Source organism: Rhinolophus hipposideros (genome assembly GCF_964194185.1).
Source record: "Rhinolophus hipposideros genome assembly, chromosome: 10".
NCBI classification, from domain to species: Eukaryota; Metazoa; Chordata; class Mammalia; order Chiroptera; family Rhinolophidae; genus Rhinolophus; species Rhinolophus hipposideros.
The window spans coordinates 12,075,004-12,096,510 of NC_138056.1; the positions used below are offsets into that span (position 1 = coordinate 12,075,004).

The 21,507-nt window shown below is 37.6% G+C and overlaps 1 protein-coding gene and 1 pseudogene across 2 annotated transcripts in view; both read right to left on the reverse strand.

Moving 5' to 3' along the window:
- Positions 1-5,454, reverse strand: part of LOC308503358 (uncharacterized protein) — a gene marked incomplete at both ends in the record, with an annotated part of 49,936 nt that extends 44,482 nt beyond the window's left edge. Inside the window, one exon of the mRNA XM_081062679.1 lies at positions 4,529-5,454. Within this exon, the coding sequence (XP_080918805.1) occupies positions 4,529-5,454 (926 nt within the window). The remainder of the gene's footprint in view (positions 1-4,528) is intronic.
- Positions 5,455-19,741: 14,287 nt separating this feature from the next.
- LOC308503359 (olfactory receptor 4P4-like) lies at positions 19,742-20,455 on the reverse strand (annotated as a pseudogene). The gene has a single exon. The product of its transcript is annotated as an olfactory receptor 4P4-like (transcript).
- Between the last annotated feature and the right edge of the window lie 1,052 nt (positions 20,456-21,507).

The window sequence follows — 21,507 nt, forward strand, 5'->3', positions numbered from 1 at the left end:
CAAAGCCTAGCCAAGAAAAATGAGATCTTCTGTTTGTAAAACGATAGTGAGCTGCCTCATCTCCACTCTCTTAATGATTTATTACAGAGCTCTGTAAGTACATGAACTTCCAGGACCTTGAGTCCTAAGTGTACGTGGTACCTTCTAGTGGAAGATTATCTGCATGTACTTTAGCCTGTAAGGAAATTCCTTAAAAGTGGACATACTTTATTTTAGTCTATAAGGAAATTCCTTAAAAGTGAAGAACTCAAAAAAATAGCCTAATTAAAAATATATTTACCTTCATCCTGTTTCATAATATAAAAACCCAATAGGAAGATGAGAGGGGGGACAGATGAACAGGTGAAGCACAGAGGATTTTTAGAGCAGTGAAAATACTTTATAGGATATTCTAATGATGGATATATTACTGTATATTTGTCCAAACCCATAGAATTCAAGCACCAAGAAAGAACCCCAAGGTAAACGATTGATTTTGGGGAAATATGATGTATCAATCTAGGTTCACCAGTGTAACTATGTACCGCTGAGATAGGGTATGTTGGCAGTGGGGAAGGCTATGCACATGTGGGGCAGGGGCTATATGGGAAACTCTGGACCTTCCTCTCCAGAGTTTGTGCTGCTAAACTTAAAACTGCTCATAAAATTAAGTCTTTAACTTAAACAATCCAATATCATTTATTAGCTGATGTATAGACTTTTACACACATATGCCAACTATTTCTTTAAGGTGTAATTTCTTAGGGTCATGAGCTATGTTAGGGTAATGATAATGATATATTCTTTATTCCAGCCTCAGTTACAGATGCCTTTGACTCAAGCTGCTGCCTTTGGCTCATGACACAGGGAAGGAAAAAGTGTATTCCCTGTTGTACAGGGCAAACTGGGGTCAATATCTCCTTCCAACATGGTCTCTTGGTCTCTAACGCTGATGTAATGTCTTAATTATTCAGAATGCTTGGTGCCAAAACCACGTTGACACTTAACAGGCACTTTTGTTTACCAATTCCCCTGTGATAACTTCTTCTAGCAACCAGTAGTTTCTTAGTAAGAAGTTTTGGCAATGAATCCTACTACTGAGCTACTGAAAATGACCCCTCCTAGCAGAGCCCAATTCCCCCAACAAAGTAAGAGTTTCTGAAGATATTACCTCAGCCACCTTAATGGTGTCACTGTCTCCAGTGCCCTATTCAGGCATGAACTGTGACGGAGGCCTCTTTCCTTTCTCCCCATCCATGAGTTCCTACCAACTCTCTGTCTTTACATAGAACATCATCCTGAGATCACTCTCCTCGCGTTTCCTGCCATTCAGACCATGGTCACAGTGCCATCTTCACATTCAAGACTTGTGTGTCCCTTTGACATTTCCACTGTATATACATGGCTCCTATGGGTACCTTTTTAAATGTATGGACAATTGTTTCTCAAATTCGAGTATCTTACAGAAGACTTTTTTAATAGGAATGCTCTGACGTTCAGCCTCAGCCTTTGTATTCAGCCAAAATTATATATCAGCCTAGACTTCAGCACTTGAAAAGCTGAGGAGCTAAATGCCTACATCAGTGTTGTTTCTGACATCTCTGCCCATCAGGGATATGACTGCGTAAGCTACCATCGTGTCCAGTCAGCATAATGACACCAGTACAAATTAGTCATGGCATTCAGATTCTTTGTTAACGTATGATTATCTGCTCTCAAATATTGTAATGAAGGTATAAATAATAGGTAATGTTGCCAATATATGAATATTTGCTCTTACAAAAAGTATAGGTATGACTTGGAGAGAATATCTCCTTATTTGTTTTATCGTTTGCACTTTGGTTTTCTTTTGGGTATGAAACATAGAGCAGATTGACATTCTTATAATATTAACTTCTTTTCCAAAATGAACACAGACACAACAGCCACAGCAGCAACTGGCAGTAAAACATCTCAAGAATAAGCACAAATAAGATCACAAAGCAAAATGAAATTGTACCATTTCTTCATTTTTTTTATCCTAGCACAGCTCTTTGATAAAGAATGGAATCCTATCCTTTTTTCTTGCCTTAAGCTAATTAATTATCTTATAGGGCTTTCACAGTTCTATAATATTTAATTGAGTGTGTGAAACACACACACACACACACACACACACACAATCCCTTAAAGTAGATAAAATTTTTCTTTAAAAATTATTTTTACTTTTTGTTTAGTTTGGACATTTGTAGACAATGATCACCAGTGGGTCTTGGTGATTTCTTCCAAGGAGATGTTGAAGAAAGTTTCCAGAATAAGGCAGGAAGGAGGAAGAGGAAAAAACATGTTAAGATGAGGGACACTGCGTCAAGTTACAAAGGCACCGTCTTTAGAGGGAAAGAAAATAAGCTCTTCCTGCAACTACGTAGGGCCTAGTGGATGCTTTAGGTACCACATTTGGTACCCAAAAAGGTTTCCAAAATGATCTCTCCCTAGTGCTTCCCTGCAGGGCACGCTACAACAGAAATTGATCTAGGGTTCTTAACTACTGCAATAAGACTGAAGAACTAACAACTGCCAAGATTTCTATTCTTGCTATATGACCTCAGAGAAGGGTGCTAACACACCTGAGTATGTAGATCATATTAATATCAGCAGTGTGTGGTAAAGTTAACTCATCATGAGTGATATCTGGAATCAGCTCTGTGGGGAATATTTTGTGGGGATCGAGGCTTCTGGGGTCATGGGATCAGAGCCCCTCTCATTAGATCAGAGGAATCCATAATAAAATGTGCCCTCAGATTAGAGTGGACTTTGATTGGATTTGGAGTCATTATTAGTTTGCTCTTTGTCATTTTCTTTTTTTTTTTTTTTTTTTTTTTTATCTTTACCTTTTTTATTTTGGCCAAAGCAAAAGCAAGGAGGTGGGCCTCCTCCACATATAATATGTAAAGTAAAGACAGAGTTGACTAATTTGGCTGCCTCATATTTTCCGCTTTTCTTTTTTTTTTATAGTTTTACTTTATTTTATTTTATTTTTACATCCCTCACACCGTGAACCCCCCTCCCCCCATCCACCACCACCCCGACCTCACACCGAGCCATCACATTATACACATAAAATTATAGTTGGCATTCATTAATGTCCAGCCTCTGGTGTACAATGCCATGACCAGGCATCCACAGCATCCCTGAGGTGGTCTCCCAAACAGGACACATGTCCATCGGACACCCAACAAAATTCCCAAACACTATTGAATAAGTTCCCCAAAATAATTCTCAAAAAACCCTGAGGCCATCCTGTGGTCACCAGCCGCCCCCCAATCCCTTCACTCTTCCCCCCATCCCCAACCCCTTCCCCCCCGCCCATCTAACAACTCTCGGTTTTTTGTGTCCCCAAAACTGTTTCTGATTAGTTCATACACATATTCTTTTCTTTAGATTCCTCATATAAGTGAGATCATATGGTACTTGTCTTTCTCTGTCTGACTTATTTCACTTAACATAATGTTCTCTAGGTCCATCCATATTGTTGCACATGGTAAGATTTCTTTCTTCTTTATGGCTGCATAATACTCCATTGTATAAATGTACCACAGCTTCTTAATCCAGTCATCTACCGATGGGCATTTCGGTTGTTTCCATGTCTTAGCTATTGTGTATAGTGCTACAATAAACATAGGAGTGCATACTGATTTTTGAATTGGAGTTTTGTATTTCTCCGGGTAGATGCCTAGGAGTGGAATTACTGGATCATCGGGTAGTTCCATTTTCAGATTCCTGAGATACCTCCATACTGTTTTCCATAGTGGCTGCACTAATCTGCAATCCCACCAACAGTGCACTAGCGTTCCCTTTTCTCCACATCCGCGCCAGCATTTGTTGTTTGTTGATTTATTGATGATAGCCATTTTGACTGGAGTGAGGTGGTATCTCATTGTGGTTTTTATTTGCATTTCTCTGATGGTTAGTGAGGTTGAGCATTTCTTCATATGTCTTCTTGCCTTCTGTATGTCCTTTTTAGAAAAATGTCTCCTCAAGTCCTCTGCCCATTTTTTAATTGGGTTGTTTGTTTTTTTGGAGTTGAGTTGAGAAAGTTTTTATAGATTTGTGATATTAATCCCTTATCAGATATATCATTGGCAAATATCTTTTCCCATTCAGTAGGATCCCTTTTTGTTTTATTGATGGTTTCCTTTGCTGTGAAAAAACTTTTTAGTTTGATGTAATCCCACATGTTTATTTTTTCTCTTACTTCCCTCGCGAGAGGGGATATATCAGTGAAAATCTTACTCCGGGTAATGTCCATGAAGTTTCTTCCTATATTTTTTTCTAGATATTTTATGGTTTCAGATCTTACATTTAAGTCTTTAAGCCATTTTGAATTTATTTTTCTTATCCTCCTAAATTGCAAAGGCACAAAGATAAGTGAATCAAAATGACTCACTCACAATAATCTACCAACTGGCTAATCTCTGCACTCCAAGACTGCAGCCTGCCCATTCTCTCCTCCACCAGCCTCCAACATTGTGTCCATGAGTTCTGCTAAGTAAGCATTATCTAGGAAAATGTTTTGGAGCCCACCACATTTCTGAGAGCTTCCTTCACATCCTTGTTCCTCAGGCTGTAGATCAGGGGGTTCAACATGGGAATCACGATGGTATAGAACACCGAGGCCACTTTGTCAGTATCCACACTGTTGCCAGAACTGGGCCGGCAATAAATGAAAAGAAGTGTCCCATGGAAGACAGCGATGGCTGTGAGGTGGGAGGCACAGGTAGAAAACGCTTTGCGCCTTCCCTCTGCAGAGCGCATCCTCAGGATGGTGATGACAATAAACAAGTAGGAGGTGAGAATGATCATGATGGTTATGACCTCATTGAACGTGGCCACAATGTACAGCAGCAGTTCATTCATAGTGACATCAGAGCAAGCAAGAGATAAGAGCGGGGGCAGATCACAAAAGAAGTGGTTAATCACATTGGATCTATAGAATGGGATTTCAAGAGCTAAACACAAGTGAGTCAGAGAGCACACAGTCGCACACAAGTAACAGCCAGACACCAGCACCATACGGAGTTTCTGGGACATGGAGACCATGTAGAGCAGTGGGTTACAGATGGCCACAAAGCGGTCATAGGCCATCACAGCCAGTAGGAAGACCTCAGTTACCACACACGTGCAAAACAGGTAGAATTGCACCATGCATCCCAGGAAGGAAATGGCTTTGTCTTCGTTTAAGATATTGTACAGCATCTGTGGCACGATGATTGTGGAATAATAGAAATCCACAAAGGACAGGTGGCTGAGGAAAAAGTACATGGGAGTGTGAAGTCTAGAGCTGACCTGTATCAGTGCAATCATGCCCAGGTTGCCCAAAACTGTGACACCATAAATGAGAAGGAAAAGCATGAAAAGTAAGACCCTCAGCTCAAGGGCATCTGTTAATCCAACAAGAACAAACTCTGTCACGGTGCTACAGTTCTCCTTGCCCATGTCCCTACTTAATTGAAGTTGGAGGAGAATATTAATGGTTAATGTCCATTATATGATCCACAAATCAGATTTGACTGTCTCCTAAAAAAGACATGAGAGTAAGTAGAATAGTTATTTTTTTCAGCAAATAGGACACTGCACTTGTGAAGTTCAGAAAAAGTCCAAACATTGAAGCATACAAATAAACAGAGCTCACAGTTTCATTCAGATCACACAAAAGCATTCACATACGTAACATCCTATGTGTTTCCTTAAACTATTACACAAAGCCTTGAAGTGAAATTTTAGAAAGACATCAAATATTATTTAATTAGACATATTGTCTTATGAAATTCAAATCCCGTTTTCTTGCTAACTTTTTAGTCAGTACTGGAAACATTGGGATCCCAGGAAATAATTTTTTAAAAAATATATAGTACCATTCACTGTTTTCCACTGAAATGATGAGAAATATGCTTATATAGATTGTTAACCCTCATTTTTTTATTAATACATTTTAGATGGAGAAAGTCGCCTTTAGTCATTTTCTATAAATTTAACATCATTATTTTGTTTTTTAGCTATTTTTTTCATTTTCTAATTATGTGAAGTTTAGTTTACTTTATTTATTGTTTTATTCAGTGAATTGGTTCTCTTGATTCAAATTTCCCATAACTAGGACTCTGAAGCCATATAATGACCTATTTGACAAATGACTTCACTGCTTTAAATTTATTTGCAGAACTAATCAAAGATCTGAATATGAAATTATTAACAAAAATATTTGCTACCACATTGCAGCATTACTTTTAAGAGCAAAACTTAGAAATAAAGTGTCAAACAAGATGGAAATGGTCTGAGTTATGGTACATATGTATTAGGTTGGTGCAAAAATAACTGCAGTTTTTGCATTTTTTACCTTTTAAACCACAATTACTTTTGCAGCAACTTAATATTATGAAAAACTACCCAGCTATTAAAATGATCTTTTTGAAGAACTTTTAATGACCTGAAACATGACTATGATAAGATGGCAAGTGAAAAAATAGTCAGCCAGATTGCACAGATAGGAAATTATATATGTACATATAAGTTGAACTGTATATTTAATCCTCACAACACACATGAAACATAAATATTCTATTCTGACTACTTAACTTTTAAAAGCAATGGAGAACCTTGCCTGAATTCTCACAGAACATAAGTGTTATGCGGTGAATTGTGGAAGAAGGGTGTTATTTTTTTTTAATAAGGGAAGGAAACATTCAAGGCCTTTGACATATAGAAAATACCAAGAAAGGGTGAGGGCACCCTCACTTTTGTCTCTCTCATGTCCGTTGACAGATTTGGCATGACTATAGAGGCACAGGTGGTTACTCCTGATGAAGAGAAACTATGTACTCAAACCCAACACAGCCAAGTATTCTCCTCATTTTACAAAGGATTTCAAAAAGGCGAAGGATACGGGCATTAAGAAATCCCAGCTTTGAACAATTAAAGATATGGTTTTCTGTCTTCAACACCCAGTAAAAGTGAGTTATTTGTCTTTCTGGGAGTTCAAAGTGGTACATAATTTTGAAGAGTCTTTTTCTGTTTTCAAGTCTAAAAGATGCAAACTCAGGCTGCTGATTACTTACTGAGCAGTCGTTCATAACCAGGAGTGACTTTGATTCCCATGGGACATTTGGCAATGTCTGGAGACATTTTGTTGTCACAATAGAGAGGAGTACTACTGACATCTTAGTAGGTAGTGACGAGGGGTGCTGCTAAACACACTGCAATGCACATGACAGCTGCCCCTCCCCAAACCACCCATGCAAATACCCAAATGTTATCTGGTCCAAGATGTCAAATTTGTCAAGATGTCAAGGTTGACAAATATGCTCCAGAGAGACACTTCAAAGTGTGTTGCATAAGGCCAAAATAGTTCCTCTCCTTTCTGCCTCAGAGGAGGTTCACATGTTCGTGTCACTCCATGAGCTGTCCCAAGGGCACCTTACTGCCACTCTGAGTGGTCCATCTGACTCAGAGTGACCATCGAGAGAATCTCCATGCAATCTTTACCATGTTCTGTGGATGGAGATAGTGTGAGAAAGTGGGAAGAGGGAAGAAGAGAGAAATCAAACATTCTACCCAATTTGTTTATACTCTTCCCTTTCATACTGAAAGCTGTTAGGATATTTTCAGTTCCACAAATTAAACTGTTACCATGTCCCTCTAAGATTGTTTCTCTATACACAAAGAGAAAATGTTTTCCTAAAGGAGTGCTCAAACCATGATATTTCTTAAAACACTCTCTAACTAGAGAGGGCTAAATACATAGTTTTGAAAATGTCTAATACTATTGCATACTTCACAATTCTTCCTTCTCTTACATGTGGCTATAAAAAAAATATCCCCAAAAGAAAGAGAGAGACAGAGAGAGAGAGAGAAAGAAAGCTTCCAGATCCCAGAACATATCATTCGTGTTCATTCCCCCACCAAAAAAAAAACAGAGTGTAGTCCAACCAATCAACCTGTGGAAGAGACATTGCCTCCCCTGCTTCTGAGGATGTAATGATGGAAAATGTTATGGGCTTTATGTATTTTACATGTGTATATCTCTGGGGCCCATGTTTCTTAAGCCTCCCAAAGCAATCATTGATCTCTGTGGGACAACAAGATACAAAGAAAACAGCACCAGCTTGGGATTCCAACAGTTAATGACTTCTGTGAGTCATAAACAGGCGGAAAACTATCTCAACTTGGTACATATTATTAAAATCCAACACGATAACTTCGGAGCTCATGATGAATTGCAGCACATTTTATGCTGCACCCAACCATTGCTCTGTGAGCCAGAGATCACACTAACATTATGGCATCTACAAATGGATCTTACAGACTTTGTGTGTCTTATATTCACAAGCTCCTTCCTGAAGGGCATAGGGTGTGCAAGCACACCAGAGTTCCTCCAAATACCAGAAGGGGTGGGAGTAATCAATATTCTTACTGAGAATAACAATTGCTCATGTTTACTGACCACTTGCTATGTTCTAAGTGCTGCTCTGAAAACAATGATTTAGACATTTCACCTTTATAAAAATACTCGTGAGGTCGGTAGTTTCACACCTTTACGAATGAGGTGACTAAGGCATAGACGAGATTAACTTGCCCAAGTCATAGTAATAACTAACAGAACGAGGCTATAGACTGCTTTTTTGGTCTGTGCCATCCACCTGCGTGAGGAAGAGCCAAGCTACGGAAAGGAGCCGGGATGGCACACTTCCTACTCAGTTCTAGAGGCTTCAGGGATTTCTCTCAGGTCTGCTCCTTCTCTGACTATGTAACATCTCCCCAAACCGATGGTGTTCAAACCACTATCCGTGTACGTGCCCTGGGATATACCAACATTTAAAAAATCTGTGCTTGTAATTAATTACTGGTAATCAGTTTCCAAATTCTCAATAAACTATAAAAGTTTTCCTGAAATTGATTCACCTCATAATTTCCCGAGTTTGAGGAGTGTTTCTGGGTCTCAACATGAAATTAAAAAAAAAATGTTAAAAAACATTCTAAACTGATAACTGGTGGGAATGTAAGTTGGTACAGTCACTAGGGAAAACAGTATGGAGGTGCCTCAAAAAATTAAGAACAGAATTACCATATGACCAACAATCCCTCTTCTGGGTATCTACCAAAAAGATCTGAAGACATTTATCAGTAAAGATACTGTGTTTCTCCAAAAATTAGACGTAGCTGGACAATCAACACTAATGTGTCTTTATTTTTTCTCCAAAAGATGCATTAGAGCTGATTGTCCGGCTATGCCTTATTTTCAGGGAAACATGGTATATGTGCTCTGATATTCATTGCAGCTTTATTTATGGTAGCCAAGACATGGAAACAACCAAAGTGTCCTTCAATAGACAATTGATAAAGAAGATGTGGCATATATACACAATGGAATACTATTCTGCCATAAAAAAGATAAAATAGTGCCATCTTCGACAACATGGATGGATCTTGAGATTATTATATAAGGGAAAAAAGCCAGACAGAAAAAGTTGAGAACCACATGACTTCACTCATATGTGGGGTATAAAACTGAAGGCAACAAAGGAACAAGACAAACAAATGAAGAAAAACTGATAGACACAGACAACAGTTTAGTGGTTACCAGAGGGTAAGGGAGGAGGGGGTAGAAGGGAGGAATGGTAGAAGAGGGTAAAGGGGGTCAAATGTATGGAGATGGAAGGACAACTGACTCTGGGTGGTGAAGACATATGCAATATACAGATGATGTATTATAGAATTGTACACTTGAAACCTATATAGTTTTGTTGACCATTGTCACCACAATAAATTTTAATAGAAAATAAAAAATTTCTAAACTTTTGATTGCATTGTTTTAATGACTTCCTGTAAATAGAAGAATAACAGATATGCTTAATTGTTATATAAGACTTCGAAAGGTCTTGGTGGTAACCTTCTCAGAAATTAAGAAAGTGAGTGCTTCTAATGATTCCATAACAAACAGCTTCAAAACATATTAGTTCAAAACTGCAACTACTTATGGCATGGGTCACTATTGCTTGAGTCAGGTTTTTTGCTGCTCTGATCCTGTCATGGCTGATTTTGGCATGGTTTGGTAATGTGGAGGGTATCAGCTTAGCAGGTTGGATGATCTAATATAGCTTCAAATTCAAGTATGGAGGCTGGCTAGATGCTTCCTTATGTGCTAGATGCTTCCTTATGTGCTAAAATAGTTTCAAAATAGCTTTGAAGTTATTTTAATATAGCTTCAAATTCAAGTATGGAGGTTGGCTAGATGCTTCCATATGTAGCCTTATGTGGGCTACATTTCTCATTATCCAATATGCTAGTCTGTGCTTGTTCACATGGCAGCTTTTCTAAGAGATTTTGTAAATTCCAGGAGATTGTAGAAAAGCCACAGGCCTCTCAGAGGCATGAAACCGACACAATGTCACTTTAGCTACCTTCTGTTAATCCAAGCTACTCACAAAAGCAGCATACATTCCAGGAGTGGAGAAACTGATTCCACCACTTGACAAGCGGAGATGCAAGAGAGGCATGGATCCTGGGAGGACTGGAGAATTTGGACCATGTTATAAACCACCACACTGGGTAACAAATCCTTTTCAAAGATGTAATTTCCAAAATTTTGGCCTTCAACAAAATTGGAAGACAATCTAATTTTGTTTAATGCATTTCTTAAAAAAGAAATCAGTGAACAATCATTGTGAGAAATTGGCACATAACCTGAATGGAGCTGAAAGAGCTGAGTGACATTACTGTTACAGCACAACTTCTTATAGAGTTTCTGTTCCCATTTACCTTTAAAAATGACCAAATATTCTCATTATTCTCACACATTAGAAAGTAGAAACAGGTCATCAAAATGGTGAAGTGAGACTCTGTAAAGCTCCCCTGGTGAAGTGAGACTCTGTAAAGCTCCCCTGGAATTTACAACTAATCGAACAACAATAATGCCACAAAGGACTCCCTGCACAGCAGACAGGCAAGACGAACAGGCCCACTACTGAATTCAACTAAAGGTGGGAGAATCCCGGGAGCGGGGGGAGGAGGGAAGGGAGAAGTACGGAGATGGAGCCGCGCGGGCACAGGACTCAGACCTAGCTCAGTGCTCCAAGCTCACTGCATCCCAGAAATACTGCAGCTGCAGAGAGGGAAGAACTCAGACTGCTAGGGCTCCGCTTATGGCCCACAGGGCTGAGGGGGCAGCATATAACACCACTGAACCCAACGGTCACTGAAGAGACCTGGGAGAAAAGACTGAGGGAAGAAAGCTGAAAACGGTGGTTTAAGCCCTCACTGCCGAGAAGAGCCTTAGGCACTGAGACTAGCCGCCCCCTCCCTACCCTCCCAGAGCTCGCCCCACCCCAACCTGCCTAGTGCTAGAAGCAGAACAGTAGCAGTGTCAGATCAAAAGAACAGAATATTTCCTGTTCAGAGAAATATAGACCGCACACACAGCTTCGCAGCCCAATGAGTTCCGGCAAAGGGGAGGGAGCTGTGGAAGCAGAACCGGCTGTGGTGGTCGTCGCCTCCATTGTTCTGGACCAACTATCACAACTCACCCCACCTCTGGCCCCACCTATCTGGGTGGATCCCTGAAGGAGTAAACAGAATTGCTGAAACATACAAGCTCTGAATCTGGTGCAGAAAGAGCTTTGGAACTTCAAAATCTACCCGAATCCTCACAGGGACGTGGCACCCTATGACACAGGCAAACTGTTAACAGAGGAGAAGCCCATCTCCCAGGAAATACCCCCATTGTGTGAGAAGCTGGAATAGTGCAGAGAAAAATAGCACTTGTGTGTGAGACAGGAAAAAAAAGGCTGCAGTCAGAGAGAAAATAAAACATTCTACCAACAACTACTGGAGAACTCTTCCTATCACCTGTTGCAGAAGCCACTCCTGTAGATGTCTAGGAAGAGAAATAATAAATCAGTAATTGCTAATAACCAAGGCAACAAGCCAGCTCAGAAAGAAAGTGAAAAGTCTCCAGAAAAGGAACTTAAAGATATGAAAATATGTGACTTAAATGACAGAGAATTCAAGATTGCAGTTCTGAAAAAACTCAATGAAATGCAAGAAAACACAGAAAGGCAATTTAAAGAACTCAGAAACGCAATCAAAGAACAACATGAGCTTTTTACGAAACAGATTGAAATTTTAAAAAAGAACCAAATGGAATTTCTGGAGATTAAGAACTCAATAGAAGAAATTAAGAATAAAATGACCAGCTTAGATAGTAGAGTTGACCAGATGGAGGAAAGAATTAGTGACATCGAAGATAGAAACCTGGAAATTACACAGGCGGAAGAAGAAAGAGACTTGAGACTTAAAAGAAATGAACGAACTCTACAAGAACTTTCTGACTCCATCAGAAAGAGCAATATAAGAATAATGGGCATACCAGAAAGAGAAGAAAGAGAGAAGGGAACAGAGAATATGTTCAAACAAATTGTTGATGAGAACTTCCCAAACTTGTAGAAAGAACTGGATCCTCGAATCCAAGAAGCAAATAGAACACCTAATTACCTCAATCCCAACAGGCCTTCTCCAAGCCACATTGTATTGAAGCTGTCTAAAATCAATGATAAAGAAAGAATCCTCAAGGCAGCCAGGGAAAAGAAGACGGTAACTTACAAAGGAAAGCCCATTAGATCATCATCAGATTTTTCAGCAGAAACTCTACAAGCCAGGAGGAAGTGGAACCAAATATTCAAACTATTGAAAGAGAGAAACGATGAGCCAAGAATAATATATTTAGCAAAGATATGCTTTAGATATAAAAAAGGAATAAACACCTTTCCAGACATACAGAAACTGAGGGAATTTTCTAATACACGACCTGCACTACAAGAAATACTAAAGGAGGCTATTCCACCACCATCAACAGGGACAATTTGTGGCAACATAAAAAGGGGGAGAGTAAAGGCCTGAACCGGAATATGGGAATGGAGAAAGTAAGCGTGCTGAAGAAATTGGAATACTGTAAATATCAAACTTGCTTTTACATAAACTTAAGGCTAACCACTCAAAAAAAATCCAGAACTGAAATATGTACTGTAATAAAAGAAGAAACAGAGGGAAACATCATAGAATACCACAACACAGAAATAATAGACAACAACAAAAAGGCAAAGGAACAATGGAGACACAGCCTTACCAGAAAACTAAAGATAGAGTGACAAGAAATCCTCATGTATCAATAATAACCCTAAATGTAAATGGTTTGAACTCACCAAGAAAAAGGCACAGAGTAGCAGATGGGATCAAAAACTAAACCCAACCATATGCTGTCTCCAAGAGACACATCTCAGCTACAAGGACAAGCATAGACTCAAAGTGAAAGGGTGGAAATTGACACTCCAAGCAAATGGTACCCAGAGAAAATCAGGTGTACCATATGATACCATAAACACTTCAGGGTGAAAAAGATAACAAGAGATAAAGATGGACATTCATAATGGTAAAAGGGACCATACAACAAGAAGACATAACAGTCATCAATATGTATGCCCCCAATCAGGGAGCACCAAAATATACCAAGCAACTACTAACAGAACTAAAGGGAGAAATTGACCAAAATACAATTATACTAGGGGACTTACGTAAATCATTGACAGCTATGGATAGATCATCCAAACAGAAAATAAATAACGAAACAGCAGTCCCAAAAGACACATTAGATGAAATGAACATAACTGACATATATAGAGCACTTCATCCTAAAACATCAGACTATACATTATTTTCGAGTGTACATGGAACATTCTAAAGGATAGACCATATATTGGGACGTAAAAGCAGTCTCAGCAAATTTAAGAAGATTGAAATCATACCAAGCATATTCTCTGAACAGAAGACTTTGAAATTGGATATCAACTGCGAAAAAAAAGCAGGAAAAAACACAAATACATGGAAACAAATGACAATGAAAATACATCCTACCAAAATTTTGGGGATGCAGCGAAAGCAGTTTTAAGAGAGAAATTTATATCATCACAGGCCTATCTCAAGAAACAAGAAAAATCCCAAATAAATAACCTCATATTACACCTTAAAGAACTAGAAAAAGTAGAACAAGTGAAACCCAAGGTCAGCAGAAGAAAGGAAATAACAAAAATCAGACCAGAGCTCAATGAAATAGAGAACAAAAAGACAATAGAAAAAATTAATGTGACAAAGACCTGGTTCTTTGAAAAAATTAATAAAATCGACAAACCTTTGGCTAGACTCACTAAGATAAAAAGAGAGAAGACACTAATTAACAAATTCAGAAATGAAAAAGGGAAAGTTATCACGGACACCACAGAAATACAAAGGATCATGCAAGAATACTATGAAGGACTATACGCCACCAAATTTAATAACCTAGAAGAAATGGACAAGTTCTTAGAAACATATAGGCTTCCAAGGCTGAACCATGAAACTGGAAAATCTAAACAGACTGATCATCAGTAAAGAAACTGAATCAGTCATCCAAAACCTTCCCAAAAGCAAAAGTCCGGTCCCAGATGGCTTCACTAGTGAATTCTACCAAACCTTCAAACAGAATCTAATACCAATCCTGCTCAAACTCTTCCAAAAAAATGAAGAAGAGTCAGTACTCCCTAACTCATTTTATGAGGCCAACATTACCCTGATACCAAAACCTGGTACGGACAACACCAAAAAAGAAAACTACAGACCTATATCTCTGATGAATACTGATGCAAAATCCTAAACAAAAGTTTAGCAAATCGAATACAACAATGCATTAAAAAGATTATTCATCATGACCAAGTGGGGTTCATTCCTGGGGCACAAGGATGGTTCAACATCCGCAAATCCATCAATGTGATACATCACATAAACAAAATAAAGGTCAAAAATCATACGATTATATCAATTGTGCAGAAAAGCATTTGACAATACAAAATCCATTTATGATTAAAACACTTAATAAAATAGGTAAAGAAGGAAAATACCTTAACATAATAAAGGCCATCTATGACAAGCCCTCAGCTAATCTCATAATTAATGGTGAAAAACTGAAGCCCTTTACTCTACGTTCAGGAACACGACAGGGCTGTCCCCTATCACCTCTGCTTTTCAACATAGTGTTGGAAGTCCTTGCCAGAGCCATCAGGCTAGAGAAAGAAATAAAAGGCATCCAAATTGGGAATGAAGAAGTTAAATTATCACTCTTTGCAGATGACATGATGCTATATATAGAAAACCCTAAAGACTCCACCAAAAAGCTGTTAGAAACAATCAACAAATACAGTAAATTTGCTGGCTACAAAATCAACATACAAAAGTCCATTGCATTCCTGTATACTGACAATGGAATCTCAGAAAAAGAAATACAAAAAACAATTCCTTTTGCAATTGCAGCAAAAAGAATAAAATACCTAGGAATAAATTTACCCAAGGATGTGAAGGATTTATATGCTGAAAACTAGAAGACATTTTTGAAAGAAATTGAAGAAGACACATAGAAATGGAAAGACATTCCGTGCTCATGGATTGGATAAATCAACATAGTTAAAATGACTATATTACCCCAAACAATATGCAGATTGAATGCAATCCCCATCAAAATCCCAATGGCATTTTTTAAAGAAATAGAACAAAACATCTTCAGATATGTTTGCAACCACAAAAGACCCCGAATAGCCAAAGGAATACTGAGAAAAAAGAAAAATGCTGGAGGTATCACATTCCCTGACTTTAGCTTGTACTACAGGGCTACAATAATCAAAACAGCACGGTATTGGCAGAAAAACAGACACATAGACCAATGGAATAGAATTGAGAACCCAGAAATAAAACCACATAAATATGGACAGATAATTTTTGACAAAGAAGCTAAAAACATACAATGGAGGAAAGACAGCCTCTTCAATAAATAGTGCTGGGAGAATTGGATAGTGTGCAAAAGAATGAAATTGGACTGCTATCTGTCACCATGTACCAAAATTAATTCAAAATGGATCAAAGACTTAAGCATAAGACCTGACACAATAAACTGCATAGAAGAAAACATAGGTACGAAACTTATGGACCTTGGGTTCAAAGAGCATTTTATGAATCTGACTCCAAAGGCAATGGAAGTAAAAGGTAAAATAAACAAATGGGACTGTATCAAACTTAAAAGCTTCTGCACAGCAAAAGAAACTATCGACAAAATAAAGAGGCTACCAACTGAAAGGGAGAAGATTTTTGCAAACAGTGCCTCCGATAAGGGTCTAATATCCAAAATATATAAGGAACTCATGAAACTCAACAACACAAAAACAAACAACCCAATTGAAAAATGGGCAGAGGACCTGAAGAGACATTTCTCCAAAGAGGACATACAAATGGCAAATAGACATATGAAAAAATGCTCAACATCACTAATCATCAGAGAAATGCAAATAAAAACCACAATGAGATATCACCTGACCCCAGTCAGAATGGCTTTCATCAACAAGACAAGTAGTAACAAGTATTAAAGAGGCTGTGGAGAAAAAAGGAACCCTCATACACTGTTCGTGGGAATGCAGACTGGTGCAGCCATATGGAAGGCAGTGTGGAGGTTCCTCAAAAAATTACAAATAGAATTACCATATGACCCAGCAATCCCTCTCCTGGGTATCTACCGAAAAAATTTTAAAACATTTACACATAAAGACACGTATGCTCCAATATTCATTGCAGCTTTGTTTACGGTGGCCAAGACATGAAACAATCAAAATGTCCTTCGATAGATGAATGGATAAAGAAGTTGTGGTATATATACACAATGGAATACTATTTGGTGGTAAGAAAAGATGATATAGGAACATTTGTGACAACATGGATGGATCTTGAGAGTATAATGCTAAGCGAAATAAGTCAGACAGAAAAAGCAGAGAACCCTATGATTTCACTAATATGTGGTATATAAACCAAAAACAACAAAAGAACAAGACAAACAAATGAGAAACAAAAACTCATAGACACAGACAATAGTTTAGTGGTTACCAGAGGGTAAGGGGGAGTGGGGGAGAAGGAGATGAGCGTAAGGGGGATCAAATATATGGTGATGGAAGGAGAACTGACTCAGGGTGGTGAACACACAATGGGGTTTATAGATGATGTAATACAGAATTGTACCTGAAATCTATGTAATTTCACTAACATATGTCACCCCAATGAAGTAAAAAAAATATATATGGGTTTCAAGTGTATATTTCTATAATACATCATCTGTATATTGCATTGTGCGTTCACCACCCAGTCAGTTCTCCTTCCATCACCATATATTTGACCCTCTTTACCATCTTCTACCAACCCCTCCCTGCTTACCCCCTGGAAACCACTAAATTGTTGTCTGTGTCTATGATCTTTTGTTTCTTTGCCTTGTTCATTTGTTGCTTTCTGTTTTATAACCAATTTATGAGTGAAATCATATGGTTCTCAACTTGTTCTTATTTTGCTTAGCATGATAACCTCAAGATCTATCCATTTGATTTATCTGTAAAGATATATTTAATCCGAAGTTCATTTCATTCATGGTGCCAATACATGGAAACAATCAAAGAATCCTTTGATAGATGATTCAATAAAAGAAGATATGATACATATATACAATGTAATATTACTCAACCGTTAGAAAAGATGAAATATCTTGGTTTTCCTCAGTATTGCAACTTAGGCACTCATCTATTTGTAGTCTTATTCTCAACTGAATTACATAGTAATCAGTAAGCTTGTTTCATATGGTGCAGTACAAAATCCCTCCACAAAAATCACAGCAGAGTCTGAATTTGTCTTTCCTTTACAAGTAAAACAAAAAGGATTTCCACTAGATGGCAGTGTGATACCATAATTTAAGACACTAAAATCTCAGTGTATTAAATGCTTTAGAGAGTAACTGTGGAAAACAAATGTTTTGGTCATAGTTTGAAAATACCTTGAATTTTCATTCATTCCACAGCCTTTTCTTTCAGAGATAAGGGAACAAATGTTCAAAGATAGCAAATTACTTGACCACATTCAAGCATCAACTCACCTTTAATTTTTATCTTTGTTTTCCTTTCCATTAATATTGAGTTAGAAGTAATGTGGCTATTGGTCTCTTACCCAATCCCACATTTTGGGGATTACAGAGTACTAACAGTTTATTTCAATTTATTTGTAATAAGTGCACAAAAAAGGGGGAGATTAATAATAAATAGAGAAATTAGTATAAAGATAATAGCCTTTCCAAAAATGCAAACCTCCCTGAAAGTAAAACACAAGCAAAACAAACTAAATAGTGAAAAGCCATTTATCTATTTATATGACAAACATGTAAGTATCATATATACATATATGTATGTGTATGCACGTATAGATATAACATATCATATTTAGACATAAAATATCACAAATTGAAACAGGACATATTGATCACATTAATAGATTTAATGACAAATTTCATCAAAGTCCTCAACAAAGATTTGGCAAAGTTAAAATTAAAGAATAAGTTAGTGATTTCATCACTAATCATCAGAGAAAGGCAAATAAAAACTACAATGAGATATCACCTCACACCAGTTAAGCATACTCTAGATCAACTAATTTCAGTACAAGGATTTACATTTATTTTTACAATCCCACTGGCTCCAAGTACTGTCCCAACCCGCGGGACACTACACGAGGGACCCCGAAGCACCTAGAAGGGAGGAAAATGGGAGACACAAAGACCGGAGACAAGACAGGAGTTCTGATCAAGTCTCTCTTTATTGCAGCTCAATCAGGGGTTATATACATTCTTTTGCTGGGTGGAGGGGCATTAACATAAGAAGGGTTGCCCCAGGCTAGCATCTTAAGCCATCCAGACACCCCCTACAGAAATGTGGGTGTTATCTAAAGACCCAAGTAACTTCCTCTATCTCATGCTTCTCAGTTATGTGATGGTGCCTTATAGGCACCCGCCCCCTACAAAGTACTAGTAAGTGAAGATTCCACAACGCCATAATTCTCAGACATTTCAAAGCAGTCAGACATCTTACTCTTCTGACACAATCCCATTTAATGCCTATTATTTCTATATAATTATAAGTACACCCCCACTTTTACACTCAAGTGTGGCTCAGTTTGGACAATAAATTATATGTCTACCCTATTTATTATCAATACTATCACTTTGTTACTACAGAAAGAGGATGTTTCTGGCCAATTTTTCTATAATTATTCAAATTTCTGATTTTAACATGATTTTATTAAAACCAATAGAAAAACTTCCAATTTTCACAAACATTACTTATTACATATTTTTATTGTTTAGACTCCACAGAGACAACTGTTGCTTTTTAAATTGTTGTGATGAATGTAGATAGTCATGAACTGTGTGAATTTCTGATACTCCTTTTTGATGAGAATGCAGGGAGGATGACAAGGTTATATGGACCCTCTAGGTCTAGGAGGATCAATATGAGTATAGCTTATGTACATTTGGAGACTTATTCATGGAACCGGAATACAGGTAGATTAAAAAGATGAACTCTAGATAGAAACTTATACATAAAATCTAAAGGGGAAAAAAATCAAAACGTATAACAGAACTTGAACAAGGGAATGATGTCTCAAATTATTAGAGGAAGCTGTAAATAAGAAACACAGATCAAAAAAGAAAGTACGTTAACATAAATTATAGTATTAATGAATTGACACCAATGTCTATGATTATTTTTTATTTCAGGAAAGTTCCTTGTTTAGTAAACTTAAATCAAGCAAATATCATTTGTATAGGGTACGCAATGAGGAGGGAAAGTAACTTTCAGTTGATTTCCCTTCCAATCAAAAATGGTTTCTGGCACCATACTTTCCTCAAAGCATTCTTCATCTCCATGTTTCTGAGTATGTAGATTAGAGGGTTGAACAAGGGAGCAATGGTGGTGTAGAAAAGAGCAAACACCTTATCTTCTGGAAAAGTTGTGGCTGGTCTAATAAATAAAGAAGACAGACACAAAAAAACAGGACCACAACTGTGAGGCGAGAACTGCAAGTGGAAAGAGCTTTGGTACAGCTCTCTGCAGGGTAAGCCCTGATGGTGTAGAATATCAAAAAATAAGGCACCATCAAAATCACAAAAATCACCAGAGCAATCAGACCTGAATTAAAAGTTACCAAGACACCAATTCTGTATGTGTCGGTGCATGCCAATTTCAGCAAAGGATACACATCACAGAAGTAATGATCTATCTCATTGGGGCCACAGAATGGTAAAAAAAATGGTGAGAAGACACAGACCTGCAGAGTGTATAAATCCCCCAGTACAACAAGCTATGATGATTGTGTTACATGTTTGCTTGTTCATGATGATGACATAGTACAGCGGCTTACAGATGGCCACATAGTGGTCATAGGCCATCCCGGTGAGGATAAATATCTCTATGCCACCAAGGAAGTGAAGGATGAAAAGCTGTGTCATGCAGTTATTGTAGGAAATGGTCTTCCTTTTTTCCAGTATTTCAGTCATTAGTTTGGGCATCACTGTTGATGTATAGCAAAGGTCGGCGAGTGAAAGGTAATTAAGGAAGACACATATGGGTTGGTCAATTAGCAGCCTGCATGTGATAGAAATCATTATGAGCAAATTTCCCATCCAAATAGCAATGTAGCAAAGTAAAACTAATACAAAACAAAGGATTTCAATGTCCTTGTTTTGATATACTCCCAAGAGAATAAACACAGTGACATTACTCCTACTTTCCATGGTCCAGGGCAGTAAAAATGCATTAACAGTTCTCTGAAAAGACATAATGCATAAGTCAATGTCAAAAATGTTCATAAAGAATATTGACAATACTAACATCATGAAGGTATGTTTAATGGATATAATTTCCCAAATTAATATTCAATTTTAATAATTCTTTTTTCTACATAGTCTCATGATGATTTCTATGTTGATCTTTCAGGACATTATATTCAATCTTGACATTAGTAAAAATGAATGCATTCAATCAATCAAAAGATGAAATAGTGCCATTTGTGACAATATGGATGGACCTTGAGATTGTTATGCTAAGAGAAATAAGTCACACAGAAAATGTGGAGAACCATATGGTTTCACTGATATGTGGGATCTAAAACTGAAAGCAACAAAGCAACAAGACAAACAAATAAAGAAACAAAAACTCATAGACCTATACATAGTTTAGTGGTTACCACAGGGTAAGGGGAGAGGGGTGTGGTAGATTAGGGTAAACAGGATCAAATATATGGTGAGGGAAGGAGAACTGACTCTGAATGGTGAACACACTCACAATGTGATATGTAGAATTGTACCCTTGAAACCTATGTAATTTTACTAACCATTGTCAACCCAATAAATTTTAATTCAAAAAAATGTTTCTTTGTTTTTTAACTATCTTTAGCTGCCAAATATTTTCCAATTCTGAAGGAATATACTACTAAGTCCTTGGAAAGGACATTACTCTGGATCCTTTCAAACTCAGATTTGTTAAAGACACGAGTGTAAGGCATACAAAGTTTTTGTTCAATGACATAGAAGTGAATGTAAAACTTAACAGTCATCATTAG